General features: G+C 47.0%; 1 protein-coding gene across 1 annotated transcript in view; it reads left to right on the top strand.

Annotated features, from left to right (window-relative positions):
- The window catches only part of EWSR1 (EWS RNA binding protein 1), a 654,399-nt gene that overhangs the window by 203,507 nt on the left and 434,956 nt on the right, over positions 1 to 15,936 (top strand). The window contains exon 4 of the mRNA XM_044068243.1: positions 608 to 737. Within this exon, the coding sequence (XP_043924178.1) occupies positions 608 to 737 (130 nt within the window). The remainder of the gene's footprint in view (positions 1 to 607; positions 738 to 15,936) is intronic.

Raw genomic sequence — 15,936 nt, 5'->3', positions numbered from 1 at the left:
AAGTGATCAATGCTATACATGGTCCTTTGTACTGCAATATGGAAGGTTGGTGTAGGGAGGAGGGTATGAGCTCTGAAGCTTTTGACATCTAGACTTTTAGACCCCATCTGAGACTGACGTTATGACAACTCTGATTACAGTCGAACATCTACAATTATGGTTGTTAACACGGCTGTACTTTTTACGACTACATTTGCCGTATTCATTTGGATTTTATTCATGCCAGTCTTGAAGATTAAGCAGTTAATTTTGGAGTACTGCTTATTCTTGTATGTTTGGATCATCTGTTCATTCTTGAAACTGGTTTAGGCTGTATTTTATTACTTTGCTTTTGAGTGTTAACTTGCAGGCATCAGTGATGCTGCTGTGATGGAAAGAGTATTGAACCTAATAGTTTTTGTACCATTGGGAAGTTTTATGCTACTGTGGAAACGAGCTTTTTTGTGTGTGTTTGGGGGGGTGGGGGGCTTGGTATTGTGCAGTACTGCCCCATTCAGCAGTTTAAGTTTAAGATGACTTCACGGGTTTTGCTGCATAGGTCTAGTTATTAAATTGAGGCAGAAGGGTATCTGGTAATTGAACTCTACTTCGTTTTCTTCTCTCTTAGGTCAATAAGAGAAATGGGCAGCCTATGATAAATATATTTACAGACAAAGAATCTGGAAAACCGAAAGGGGATGCAACTGTATGTTTTGAGGAGCCAGAAATGGCAAAGGCAGCATTAGATTTTTGTGATGGTAAGTTGTGATTTTGAGTTTTATGGTGAAAGTCTGTTTTTTTTTTTTTCTTTTTAGAAATTTCAGCTTTTCATCTAGAACATTATATTTTTGGTTAACTATGTTGCCAGATAGCTTTGTGTCTTTCTGGGTGTTAAGAGCTGCCCCCCTATTTTTCTTACTCTCAAGTTGCATGTCCACAAGCTGCTCATTTGCCTTCTTGTTTCGTAGTATTTTAATAGTTGGCATGTGTCCTTTTCATGACTTGCCTTGACAGTTTGCATGCCATGCATATATAAAGAAATCCTGAGTAGAGCAAGGTGCTCAGGTGAATATGCAGTAATGCATTTAATTTTTATTTTTTGTGTTTATCAGGTACTAAGAAAGATTAATTATACAGATCTGATGTCCTCCTATTCCCATGTTCCAGTATTCTTAGTGTGGGATTGTCCACCTCTGCTGAACTGCAAGTCTGCTCCTATACAAAAGCTTATGCCCGGTTGCTGTAGATGTGTAGGACATTACGTGCAGGGCCATAAACCAGGGACCTTAAATGTGACGTTTGCATGCACAAACCGCAGAACTTTTCAGCCGCAGTCAAACGTCTTACTGATTGCATTGCTCCTCTACTATGAAGACATCTAAAGCTTAGCACCCCATTGGGGATTTCATTTTTTGCTTTTGCTTGATCTTTGTTTGCTGCCCCACCCCCTTTAGCTGATGTCTGCTAAGAAGGGTAAATGCCGATGCGGGTGTCAGATTCCACATAAAGACTCTGGCAACTGTTGAGTTTTTTGACTAGGCCAGGAACTCGACCATACCTTTGATCCAGTTTGCCAGTCATTCATCCTAAAGATGCTCAGAAGCAGTCTGGCTACCCGCCGTCTTTACTTAGAAAACTAGAGGCTTAAGAAATTGGCACTTAGGATGGATCCAGAATTGGCTGCCCAGACGCATCCTCCATAGAAAAATGCCACGTCACTGCCTACTGTTACTGCTCCTCTGCCATCCGATGCTCTTCCAGCTTCCGATTCAGGAGTTGAGGGACGTCCGTTAGAGCAGTCTCTAGGAAGCTGCTTTAAGTGTAACTGCCGGTATGTCCACGGAGGTAGCTCAGAAGTCTGTTTCCATCAATGTCAAGGGGGGAACCATTCCTTGCTGGATACCAGATCCTGAAGCCCCGGCTCCAGCAAAGGCCCATGAAACTAGACCTTCTCTCAGGACTACTTTGAAAGGGAAACAGAAAAGCAAGCATCTCTCCCTCTGCTGAGGGTTACGTGACAGACAAGCCTTCACTCACTCCTTGATGCAGGCCTTCATGGCCCTTGGGCCCTCTGCCTCTTACCCTCCACCATCACTGTTCTCAGCGCTAGCCTGCCTCAGTTACTTCAACACACCTTTCCACTTCTCATGTAGGAGAGTGAGGTTTACTCCTAGTCATCAGATGAGTCGATCACTTAATGATCACAGATTGCCTCTCCACTGGAATAGTATTCCCCTGATGCGGAATCCATAGAAGGGGACTCCCCCTTCCAGAGGGACATTACCTTTGGGGAGACCATCACATCACCAAATGAAAGAATATTTCAAAATGGGATGCTTCCCAAATGACAAACTCAAAAGAGAGATTTTGAATTACTACAAGTAGTGTTCATCTGCCATCCCACCATTTATACCTGCTTATCTTGATTCATTTTCTTCACCATCAAAAAATCCTGATTCACAGCAACCTGCCCCTAAGAGACATGACAGTTTCTACAAGGTGCCTGATGAACTGAAATGCCTGGTGAAATCCCCCTTGGCAGACCTGGCAGTGATTGCTGTATCCCCTGACATGCAGTTTAGATTAATACCCTGTTTGTCCCTTTGCCTACTGACAGACTAAAAATATGGACAGGATAGGCAAGAGGGGTTTATACCTCCTCTAGAGCTATTAACTACCAAACTCATATGATAAAGTATGCACTGAGCTTAGTATCTCTGTTCTACTCTCTTGTCCTTCTTGGCTGACTACCCTAACAAGTCAGAGGTGGCTTCAAAACTGTCCCTGGATTCTCAAGTAGCCAGACATTCAATTAGATGCAGTTTTGATGCAGCAGAGGCCTCTGGAATGGCTGCTGCTTCCTCATTAGTGCTACGCAGATATTCTTGGCTTCGCTTCAACCCCTGCAGGAGGACTTCAAGTCCAAAGTTCTTGATGCCGCTCTGGACCACAACCTCCTATTTGGCAAACAGTCTGCAGAACTCTTTAAAAACCTTCAGGAGAGAAGCAAGGAGCTTCAAGATGTAAAACATCTTTTGGTGTCCCCCATTTCTAATACTACAGGAATTACCCATCCCAAGACTGCCTTTGTCAGGAGGACCCCCCCCCCCCATTACTCTCTCCTCTTCCAGGCATAGGAAAGGAGACAGGCGGCCGACCACTTCCAGTTTTTCTTCCTCTTAACCTACCCAAAGACAGCCCTTTCTTGACAGGAATGGCTCCAGCAGTGTCTGATTGCCTTGCCCATCTCTCCATGTCAGCCCCCCTCTCCCACTGCGTACCTCTTTGGAAAACTATCACTACAGACTGCTGGGTTCTGGCAATAGTAGCAGAGGGATATTTCATCTCTTGTATAGAAACCCCTGCAAGGGGCATTCCATTCTTAACATCCAAGAAATTAATCTCACTATCAGAGGCATCCATCTCCCAGTCTTCTCTTGTGAATAGATCTGTTGAGAATATTTGTTCTCTTCTAGATGTAGTTTTGAGGAACAATATTTTTCTGTTTGAATGCTTATATTTGCAACTCACTGGTGTAGCCATGGGTACTTCTGTGGCTAACACTTATGCCAACTTGGTGTTATACCAATGGGAGAAAGCTTATATTTATAATTTGGATAATTCTTTTGTAAGTAATATATGTTTTTATCAACGTTTCGTTGATTGTTTTATGGTTTGGAAAGGTTCCCTTTCACAGTTGAATGAATTTGTTCATTATTTAAATGCAACCACCAGTTTCTTGAAATTTAAGATGGATGCCTCTGATAGTGAGATTAATTTCTGGGATGTTAAGATACAACTACGTGAGGGTTCTAGCCATACCAGTTTTCACAAAAAGGAGATAAACTCTGATAGATTAATTATTCCAGCATGCATGCCCCACATGTCTTTAAGGGGATTGTTACTTCACAGTTTAATAGTTAGTAGATTAAATACTGATGATGCTACATTTAATTTACACTTGGATGAGATGTCAAAAGAGTTTCTGGATAGTGGTTATGATTCTAAACTAGTTTTAGATTAAAAAAATAAAGTTTTAGTTTATAGGAAGACAATATTGAAGCCAATTTTTCTTGGGGATGATGATGTTGGTTCTGTTAACCTAGAATGTTCAAAAGTATGCACTAGGTATCTTACTAGTTATAATACCTTGACTTGTTTTGTAAAACAAATAATACAGAGGAATTGGGTTGTACTAATGGCCTCTAGTGAGATTAAAGACATTCTTGGTGACAGGCCTTTTTTCTCATATAGAAATATGAAGTCCTTGAAGAATATGTTATGTTACAAAGATTTTTTCAGGCCTGTAGAGAGGACTTTTACCACTAAGCCCGGCACGTATTGCTGTTTGAATTGTTCCTGCTGTTTATTGTGGTTGGTTGCAGTGATAAGTTCAAACATTCTATTGGTGGTAAAGTTTATCAGTTTAATTTTTCTACCACTTGTTACATCTAATGTGGTGTACTTAGCTAATTGCGTGAAATGTACTGCATTCTATGTGGGTAAGACCACTAGAAAGCTAAAAGAACGCATCATTGAACACAAATCTGAGATTAGAAGGGCCATTGACAGTAATGCCTTGTATAAGCACATAGTTGATTCAGGTATTGAACATAGATTCTCCTTTAGAGTTATTGATGTGTCTGACCTCCTGCCAGAAGTGGTAATAGTGGTAATTTACTTGAATTAAGAGTATGAATGGATTCTTAGGTTGAACTCTGACCATTTTCCAGGTTTAAATAATATGATTACCTTGAAACCTGTTCTTGTTAAATTGCAACATACTAGGTTGCGATAATGTTAATGTTTTTTCTAATTTTTCTAATTTTAATGATTTGTTTTATATACTTGTGGTCACATGATTTTTGGACTGCTGGTCATGTGACTTCAGTGACCTGTATTTAAACCATTTGGTTTTTAGATTTGTTTGTATTAGTATTGAGGAAGGCTTTTATCCGAAAGCTTTGCTATTATAACGTGTTTTTCTCATTTCTGGTTGTTCATATTTCCTTGCAGCTTGTTCTTTTACTATAGGAATCCTCCCAACAAGATGAGAAGGAAAATGGTTTTACTCAAGTTTTTTTCTAGTACTAAAAAACAATGGCCCTTTGAGGCCAGTTCTGGATCTGTCTTTCCTAAACCTCTTTCTAACAGTTCCATTTTTCAGAATGCATTCCCTCCAGACCCTTCCACTATTGCCATCCCAGGCATTCATGGCCACTCTAGATCTCAAGGAGGCCTGCCTCCACATCCCCATAGTACTCTGAGAAAGTACCTACGGTTACAGGGCCCTTGTTCGCACTTTCAATTTATAATCTTGCCCTTTGGTTTATCTACTGCTCCCTTGGTATTCATAAAATGCTTGGCCTCAGCAGTAACCTTTTTCAGTACCAACTGAGTTCAGATTTACCCTTAATTAGATGACATCCTCCTCTTTGTAGGAGGAGGACACCCTAAAAAAAAGCACCTGCAGTTCATGTCCCTGCTACAAGACTTTGGGTTCACCCTCAACCTCCCCCAAGTCCCGCAGCAGGACAAAATCTTTATGGGATGCAGGATCAGAACAGACTTGATGCAGGCATTCCTCCCTCAGGATAAAGTTCTCTCCTTACTGCCCACTTCCACGACCTAATCCAGGTACAATGATCAGCAAGACCATTCCTACAGGTTCTGAACCTTATGGCAGCCACTATTCCTATGCTGCCTTTAACCAGGATGCATATGAGAAAACTGCAGTGGTACTTGGAAATAATGTGTGGTCCTAACAACTACTCTCTAGAATTTCAGATTCCATTCTTACCCTGCCTCAAAGCAGAATTAAGATGGTGGATACAACATAAATTCATAGGTTGGTACTAGGCTGTCAGTGCTAGACCCTGTATAAGCCTAGCCATAACAATTCCCGGGATATTTCTTCCCATATTTCCTTCCCTGGATCCTTGTCTAGCAGGGTGACTGACGTGATCCCCAGGGTGAATTTCCAATCTCCCATCCAATCGTCAAGGTTCCTTTTGAACAGGGCCAAAGAGGCGCTCTGCTTGACATGTATGGGCAGTCTGTTCCAGAGTATGGGGAGTCTCTGGGCCAGGAACCTATCCCTCCAGCATGTTTTGTTCATTGTGATGACAGAGTTTAGATCCTTGGAGCGTCTGGCTCTTAGGGATTGGGATTTTTTTAAGTGGAGCATTGCCAACAGCTCAGGGTTTGACATGGCCTTGTATGTTAAGCAGAGATCGCCTCTGAGTAGACTATATGCCACAGAGAATAGCTGGAGTTGTTTTTAGACTGTCCGCATCGGGCATCTGCTTTAGGCCTGTGATTCTTTTAGTGAGGTATTTCTGCGACAGCTGTTGCAGATGTCTTGTGAGGTGCATACCAAAAAGGCCTTAGTGATGAGGTGTGCCACATATGATTTCCTGACTGTTGTGGCGATGTGGTGATCGAAGGCGAGACCACTGTCCACCTGTGTCCGTAAGTCTGTCATCACACTTTCAGTGTTTAGTGTACTGCCACCTATGTGGTAATTCATGGGTACATGTTTTTTTCCCAAAGGGGATAACTATACATTTCTTGGCATTAAGCTTGAGCCCATGGCTCTGGCACCAAGCATCTGTTTCTTTAAGGCCCTTTTGTAGAATATCCACATCGTTTGGGGATTTAATAATGGCTCCTAGTTTGCAGACATCTGTGAACTTTGTTAGCCAGAGTCCCTTAGTTTTGGCCTGTACTTCAGAGAAGTAGATGCCAAGCAAGAGCTGTCCCAGGACTGAACCCTGAGGTACTCCACTTGTCTAAAGCTGGATTTGGAGTCTGCTACTTTTACAGTTTGGGTTCTGTCAGTATGCCAGTTGGAAACCCATCGAGTGAAGTAGGGATTTATGCCCAGCTTTGTAAGTTTGAGTGGGGGATGGTGTCAAAGGCCGTAAGGTTCAGATAGGCTGTGTGGACTGCCTTACCCTCCAGCTCTGGAGACTGATTCAAATAAGTCAGTCAGGTTCAGGAGACGAGATTAGCCCTTCACAAATACAAACTGGGTGGGGTCCAGTTTTTGAAGGTTGCTAATGTCTTTGTTTATAAGTTCCATGATTATGCATTCCATGCCCTCGGTTTAGGCACGTCAGACTGATGGGACGGTAATTCCCGGGATCCAAGGTGGATCCGTGTTTTGGAGTGGGATAACTGTAGCTGTGCGCCACTTAGTGGGCACGAAGCCTGAGGTGAGGCTATGATTAAACATGACACTTTGGTGAGGAGCCAGTTTATTTTGTAGTTCATGTAGTACACAGTTAGAGATGTCATCTGGTCCCATGGATGCTGTATTCTTAGCTTTGGTCAGTGCGGTTTCTACATGTGTGGCCGTGATTACTGAAATTTGGCAATCTTTTGGTATTGAGATGGGCCCTTTCGGGGGTGAGGGGGGGGGGGTGAAGTTGGCACTAAATCTATCTACTAGGATACTGGCAATTTCCTTGGGATCAGTATATTTAATGCCATTCTGTTGCTCAGAGCAGGTCTGAGCATTGCCATTTAGATTCTTGACATAACTGTAGAATGCCTTGTAGTTTTTTTGGAATCTTTGGCAATTTTATTTTTGTAACTAGTTTTGGAGGATGTTATGAGGGATCTCAGCTTTTTACTGAGGCTGGTAAGGGAGTTTTGTGCACCCTTTGATTTTCCTCTTTTCTGCAACAGTTTCTTCCTTCTGTTTAGTTTGATGTGGGACCAGCAGATTGGCTTCCTTTGTTTGGCGGAGAGCGTCTTTGTTCTATTTGGGATGGCACGATTCATGCACAAGTGGATGTGCTCTTACAGTGCCTTAGTGTAAGATTCAGCAGTCAAGCTTTCAGGTCCCATCTGCAAGGGTGTCATGATGTTTGTCACTTCTGACTTGAGTAGCATGAAGTTGGCTTTGGAGAATTTTTTACCGAGGTTTCCTTACTTGGGGGGTGGGGGTTGGATGTGGATGTCAAGGGTGATTAGCTTATGGTCAGACCTGACCAATGAGGGGGTGGCCACTAGTGTGGAGCATGTATCTCCCATGTTGGTAGTGAGCATGTCTAGGATATTGGAGCCCCTGGTTGGACAATGGATTAGTTGATCCAGGGCGTTGGAATTTGAAATCTGACGTAGGAGATTCATTTGTCAGCAACCTGTGGGTATGGATCCGATATCGGATCCGAACCGGCATGGTTTATCCAGCTATGGATCCGAGCTCCTAGCTCCTCCCCTCACCCATAATGCCCTGCTCTCCCTACATGACCCCAGATCTAGTTTGCCGCGTACATGGTGACAGCTTGATCTTTGAGCTCCTACAGCTAAGTGGAATTTTATTGCTTATTAAGGGTTTTTTCGATCTTTTAGTACTATATTTGTGTTAGTGTTAGGTTCCCTATACCCTTATACTGTTTTTGGTTAGTTTCAAAAATTTTTTGTGCAATTCCCTCCCCTCTCTGGTAGCGTAGTTATGTGTGCGTGGTCTTTGGTGCCTGTAGTGTGTCTGTGTAGTTAACTTTGTTAACTTATTACTTTTTAAATTTTTTTCTTCTGTTTAAAAAAAACAAAGTATGTCAGAAGCCCCAAAGGCGATTTTCTCGAAGTGCTCCGAGTGTGGCCATAAGCTGTCCCCTGCTGATGGCCACACTCGGTGCGTTCGATGCCTTGGGGTTGAACACCTCACCTCTGGATGTTCAGTCTGTGCAGGGTTCATCCCCAGGGCATTGAAGGAGTGGAGGTCGAAGCTGGTCTTGGCTGGACTTTTGCCTCCTGACTCGGCTTCAGCCTCCGCCCCGTTAGTAGTTACCGCTCCTGCGGTACCTGCTCCTCCTCCCGGGACTCTCACTCCCTCTACAGGTTCGGAGGACAGGGAAGCTAGGAAGAAGGACCGGCGAGAGAAGCACCACAAGCGGCGGGCCGAGACCTCCGTCTCGGCCCCGCCGGCTAAGCGGGCTTCTCTGGCCTGTCTAGCTACTGGTTCTCCTACTCCTCGGCTCCGGTCCCCGACCTTTTCACCGTGACCTGAGGAGGAGGAGACCCGACCTCCTTCGAGGCTATCGAGGCGGTACTCTAGGCCTACCTCAGCCTCTTCGAGGTCCACTTATAGCCTTTCTGACGCTGATCTGGACCGGATGATGCGAAGGTTCATCAAGGCCCAGATGCAGATGGGAGTGCTCCTGCCTCCTCCCCCCCCCCCCTCTGGGAGGGAGCTTGACCCCCTTTTTCAAGCCCATTGCTCCTTCTCCGACCCGCTACCCGGGTTCGGAGCGCTCTGAGCCGGGCAGCTTTGGAGCCGGGGGTGGGTCGGCTCTGATAGTACTGGCTACTTCGGATCCGACCCTGCCCTCGAGTGCGTCGGATCCGACCTCTCGGAGCCTTGGCCCGAGCTTCGGATCCGAGGGACTTAGTGTGCCTTCGGCGCCATACGTGTCTGAGCGCACTGGGCCCTCTGATCCGAGGGGCTCTTCGCCGGCTCCGATCCACTCCTCGGATCCGAGGGGGAGCTGACTGTCGGATCCTTTGGTCAAGGCCGGCTTCCCTTCGGCTTTTGATGTAGTGGAGAGGGCTCTGTTGAGGGCATCCGGACCACCGGCACTTGCTTCGGCTCCGTCCCACACTCCATCTGCTCTGGGTCAGGCTTCCATCACCCAGCCACTGGGACAGCCCGTTTCGATGCCCCAAGCAGTTCCTGTGGAACTTGACACAGCTTGCGAGGGTTCCTCGGACAGCCCCCCCGAGGGAGGCACCTCGCAAGCACACATGTAAAAGGAGGCACATAGACTCCCCCGAGTCTTTGACTGAAGACACGGACTTGGAGGAAGGGGAAGGCTCTCCAAGATCACCCCCCGAGGATGTCTCCTTTGGAGACATCATGGAAATGCTTCATATAAGAGGTGGGTGGTCTGCCCCAAAGTCTTCGGACGAGTCCGTGTTCTTGGAGGCATTCGAAGCGGGCCCGTCTACCTCTTGGGTGTCCCCTCCTGCCGACCCCCTGGTGGACATCATTACCACCAGGGCATGGAAGGAACCGGACACCATGGAGCCAATTCCCAAAAGGCCAGACAGGATCCTCAGCCCCCCTGCTGACCGTGCCCACTGGAGTAAGGGTCCTCCGGTAGATGCCATGTTGACGGCAGCAGCCACCAAGAGGGAACTCGCCCAGGAGAGTCCCTCAGTCCATCCTCCGAGCAAGGAGTCTCGGATGATGGACCGCTTGGGGAAGCGAATGTTTAGTTCAGCGACCTTCTCAGTGAGGGCGCTCAACTATCTGGCACATGTTATTAGGATGCAGCGCGATCTTATTAAAGAATACGCTGCATCCCCCCCAGAGTCCATGTCGGAGGAGGACAAAGCATTGCACTCCACCCGTATGGCCACTCTTCGGTCCGTTACAAATACCTCTATGCGGTTGCTTTCCCATGCTACTGAGGGAGCCGCTAGAGCTGCAGGAGTAGGCCTAGTCACGAGACGTCAGGCCTGGCTCTGCCATTGCGATTTCACGGAGCCCTTCAAGGCGTCCTTCGCGAACGCCCCCTTTGGTGGTTCTGCCCTCTTTGGCAAAACGGTTCGCGACACCTTGGTCCAGAGCGAGAAGGACGGGAAGACGCTGTCTGCCATCTGAGTCCGCTTCTCTGTGCCCCAGAGGTCCTACTCTAGGAATCAAAAGGGCCAGAAGAAGATGTGGTTTCGGAAGTCGCAGCAATCCCAACCCGCTCCGGACAACCAGTCCTTCCGTGGCAGAGGACAGGGCGGACGCCACCCCAGGGGCAGAGGGGCTCCCAGGAATTTCGGGTCCAGAGAACCTTTATCTGAGCGGCCCGGCAGCAACCCTGAGGGTTTGCCCGACTGCTCCACCCTGGAGGCAGTCGGGGAACGTTTTTTGGAGCACCTAGCGGCATGGGAGTCCATAACAGACCGCTGGGTCCTCCGTATCATATCCAGAGGATACAAAATTCCCTTTATTCGTGTCCCAAGACCAAAATCCCTCCCCAACGTTCCACCCGACCAGAGGGAGGCTGCTTCAGCAGAAATTGGCTACCTGCTAAGCAAAAGAGCCATCCAGCCCCGTCCCCCCAGATCGGATCAGGGTTCTACTCCAGGTTCTTTTTAGTGCCAAAAAAGACGGACCTAAGACCCATTTTAGATCTGTCCCTATTAAACCTGGCAGTTCCCAAGGAGAAGTTCCGGATGGTCACTTTACAATCTGTCCTGCCCCTTCTGGGAGAGAATCACTGGATGTGCTCCATAGACCTCAAGGATGCGTACTACCACATACTAATGGACAGACGGTCCAGGAGGTTTCTTCGCTTCCGGCTGGGAGCCAGTCACTACCAGTTCAGGGTCCTTCCCTTTGGTCTCACCACAGCCCCCAGGGTGTTCACCAAAGTGCTATCCGTGATTGTGGCCCACCTGAGGCTTCAGGGGGTGCAGGTCTTTCCGTACCTGGACGACTGGCTTCTCACCGCCCCAACAAGGCATCTACTATCTTTAGCAAGGGACTCCTTTCTTCATCTAGCTCCCTGGCTAGGTATCACAATAAACGTAGCAAAGTCCAACCTGGCCCCTACTCAGCTGTTAGATTTCATAGGTGCCAGGTTAGACGCAAGGAAGTTAAGAGCCTTCCTCACAATGGACAGAATTCGTAGTCTTCGTCTCCAGCTGCTGGCCATCCTCCACTCCAGCCTAGTTCCAGTGTAATTGGTCCTGAGGGCACTAGGGTCCATGGCGGCAGCGATTTCTCTTCTCTCGCTTGAACATGCGGGTACTTCAGTGGACACTTCAAGTACAATGGTCTTACCTTTCTCTTCCCTTGCATCATCCCGTTGCAATCAGCAAGGCTTGCAAGTGTGGTGGCTCCATTCAGAGGATCTCCTAGGAGGCCGCCCTTTTTGTGCATCTCACCCCCTTGCCACAGTGACCACGGACGCATCCTGCCTCGGGTGGGGGGGGCACTTTGCGGGACGGACGGTCCAAGGCACGTGGAACGACTCAGACTTCCGTGCATATCAATGTTCTGGAGATGAGGGCCGTGCTCCTGGCGTTGCAAGCACTGCAGGCCTTTCTTCCCCTGGGAACAATTGCGATTCAATCGGACAACATGTCAGTGGTCTGGTACATCAACAAACAGGGGGGAACCAGGTCTTACCCTTTGTCGAGAAGCCATGAAAGTGTGGGAATGGGCGATCTCCACCAACCGCTTTCTCATCGCAACGCATATTCCGGGTCGGTCCAACATCCTTGCAGACAAACTCAGTCGCACCATTCTCTCCCCGTACGAGTGGTCTCTCCATGCTCAAGTAGCGAAACGTATCTTCGCACGGTGGGGAACTCCTTGTTGCGATCTCTTTGCTTCTCCCTTAAACACCAAGTGCGACAGTTTTTTCACTCTAATCCCTCCTCCAGGGGAAGAGGGAATCCCCTGGAGGAGGGGTGCATGCTTGGCCTCCCGGTCTTCTGTACGCATACCCCCCCCCTCTTCCTCTGATGCTCCAGGTTCTTCAGAAAGCCTCTCGGTTGGGGTGCAGAATGATCCTCATAGCCCCATTCTGGCCTCGGCAGATCTGGTTCCCTTACCTAAGGTCTCACTCAGTGAATCCACCTTGGATTCTAGATCCCATCCCAGATCTGATAACACACCCATCGAACCTACCATCTCCGAACCTGGACAACCTGAAGCTAACTGCTTGGCTGCTCCAGTTCCACTCCTAATTAGGACTCCCGGTATTTCATCTTCCGTTAAGGCTATCCTGGTAGCGGCGCACAAACCCTCTACCAGAAGAACTTACCGCAGTAAATGGAAGCGATTCTCCATCTGGGCGGAGCGGCAAGGTCTAGATCCCTTCACGGTACCCCTTCCCGTGGTCCTAGATTTCCTTACCACTCTTTTTAATGATGGCGCCAGTAGTTCCACTGTCAAAGTTCAGCTAGCGGCCATTTCTCATTATCATGTTGGTCATGACTCCGGACCTCTTATGTCTGCCAAGTTATGTAAAATCTTCCTAAAAGGCACCTTTCTGCTTAGACCCCCGGTCAAACAGGCGGTTCCACCATGGGATCTTTCTTTGGTTCTTCAGGCCTTGACCGCTCCTCCCTTCGAGCCTGCGGCCACTGTAGATCTAAAATTCTTATCTCTTAAGACTGCATTTTTGGTAGCCATTACTTCAGCAAAAAGAGTTTCGGAACTTCAAGCCCTTTCCATAAAGCCGCCTTACTTGATCTTCCATCCGGACCGTGTGTACCTCAGGATCAATCCCTCTTTTCTTCCTAAGGTAGCTTCGGAAGCAAATATTAATCAGTCCATCAATCTCCCCGTTTTCTTTCCTAATTATCAGAACAAAGGCGAGTACAAGCTGCATTCATTGGATGTTCACAGGCAGCTTCGTTTTTATCTCAACAGGACAGCTGGTCACAGGCAGTCCGATCAGTTGTTCGTTTCCTTTGCCAAATTTAATCTAGGTAAACCAATTTCAAAAGTTTCCTTGTCACGATGGATTTCCCAATGTATTTTATTAGCTTACCAGGCTTCTGGGAGGCCCGCACCGGAAGGAGTTCATGCTCATTCAACCCGCTCAGTTTCTACCTCAGGCTTCATCTCATACCTTTATTTCTCATTACAAGCTGGATATCACGTCTAGAGGTAGAGCATCCTTTGGCTCCGCGGTGCTCCGGAATATCCTTCCATGACGGCCGCCCAAGAATCAGGTAGCTGGGGACTCTGTCCCACAGGTTGCTGACAAATGAATCTCCTACTTCAGATTTAGAAGTTATGTACTTACCATAACGTTCCATCTGAGTAGGTGTATTCATTTGTCTGCAACCATCCCGCCCTCCTATCCCCCTGGCCTTGTCAGTTTCCTGCATAGAGTGTGTTACCCTCTATTAGGGTATTTGATACAGGGCAAACTCGATCTGAGGTCATGTAGGGAGAGCATGGCATTATGGGTGAGGGGAGGAGCTAGGAGCTCGGATCCATAGCTGGATAAACCATGCCGGTTCAGATCCGATATCGGATCCATACCCACAGGTTGCAGACAAATGAATACACCTACTCAGATGGAACGTTATGGTAAGTACATAACTTCTAATTCCAAGAACCGTTGGGAAAAGGTGTTGGTACCCGAGTAGTTTTCCCAGTTAATGGCAGGGTAGTTGAAATGACCCAGTATTTGGGTGTTTGGTTGTATCTTATTATTTTTCGGTATGTTTAGAAAGGTGTAGTGAGAATCTAGGGGCATTGTGATGGATCTGTGTTGGGCATCTAGCCTGGAGGTGTGAATATCTTTGGTGAATATGGACACTCCTCCACCTTTAGTGTTTCGGTCTTGGTTTGGTGGCCGAAGTTTGTGGTAAGAGTTGTAGCCTGGTATTGCAAGGATGCTCTCTGGAGCCTTGAACCAGGTAGTTACTGCACAGGTTTCGATGTTCTCCATTTTTAGGAGTGCTTCAAGAGAGTGCATTTTGAGGTTTAGACTTCTAGCATTGAGTAGCATTACCTTCAGATTTTTTATGCTTGTATCTGTTACGGTGGTGGTTTTGTCCTTTGAACCTTGCCTAAAATAGGCACTATAGGGGTCGCAAGAGCTTTAGCCAATAACCTGAATCACAGGAGCAAAAGGTGCAGACCATCTCTGCAAAGCATAGTAGTTTGTCGATCATGTCATCCCAGGCAGACTTACTGGATCCCCTTTGAATGACACCAGAACAGAAGCTTAGCCAATTGTTGAAGTCAGTCATTTTTGTCCTTTTACTGTGGTATCATTCTGGGCGAAGGCAGGATGCTACTCGGGGCTAGGGTCATACCTGCCTTGGCCACATGATCAGAGAGCTCTTCCGGGTCTATCTTCATGTAGTCCAGGGAGGTACATCTCAAGTCATTCACTCCAACATGGACAATGACAGAGTCGTGTTTGTACTTTGTGGAGTGACTTGAGTGCATGCATTATGTGGCGGATCCTGGCACCCGACAGACAGCTGACTGTAATTTTCTCCTTGTTCAGTCTGGTGAGTGGGACATTAGTGTGCCCGACTATAGTCACCTGTGACTAAAGTGTTGGGTGACACTGGTGGTGTGAGCTGTCACGTTGGTAGTTACTGGTGGTTGCATTTCAGCTTTGGAGGTCCTTGTTGCTTGGGCAGGTTAATGTTAATGGCCTCCACATATGTGGGTTTACTGTTGCTATGTGTGGGTGTTGATGGTGAGGGGTTTTGAAGAGCTGTGTGTTGCTTGAGGTGTAGTGCTGGTGTTTAACCTTCTCGGCTGTCTAGCACAATCTTGGCTGGAGAGAGCTTTGCTTCTAGTTTGGCAATGTAAGTGCATCTCTCGCAGGTTGTAGTACTGGGTGGTAGGAGGAGAGGGTTGTGTGTGTACAGGAGGCAGTTGCTGTATTGCCCCAGTATGCCCAGATTCAAGTGGACAGGAGAAATCACCGGAAGCTGACCCTTGGACATGCCTGTTTAGGTGTTTTTTTTTTGTGAAGTACAAGAGCTGTTTTCCCTTACCTTTGCAAGGTACTTTGCAATTATAGGCTGTTTAGTGCCTACAGTTAATTTCTCTATTAACAAGGAGAGTTGAGTGCTTGTATCAGTTTAAGGCTTCCTAGTGCTTTCCACGGGCTTAGATTGTAGTGCTGCTACTGAGAAAACAGCTAGTTCTAAGGGAAAATTTAAACAGACTTTCTGGCACCTGGAATAGTTTAACCGTAGCCCTGTGGTGCTGCACGATGCGAAAAATGTGAAAACACATGCATTTTTAAGCCAGAAAGTTGAAAGGGATAGAAATCAGCCCAAAATGGCTAATAAAATTACAATTTCAGAACTGGAAACCACTCCTCTAGTGTTGGGCAGTACAATGCTCACCACTCCCACTGGTAAGCAGTAGAAATTCCCTCTACCACAGCAAGGTCTGGATAGCTCAATAGTCGCGAAACCAGCAAAGCCTGGGATCTGGACTATACTAGCTAGGAA

The sequence above is a fragment of the Protopterus annectens genome, chromosome 4.part0, assembly GCF_019279795.1.
Source record: "Protopterus annectens isolate FY-2018-M chromosome 4.part0, PAN1.0, whole genome shotgun sequence".
Classification (NCBI taxonomy): Eukaryota; Metazoa; Chordata; order Ceratodontiformes; family Protopteridae; genus Protopterus; species Protopterus annectens.
Note: the sequence above shows the minus strand (reverse complement) of the source record. Positions and strands in the feature narration are given on the sequence as shown.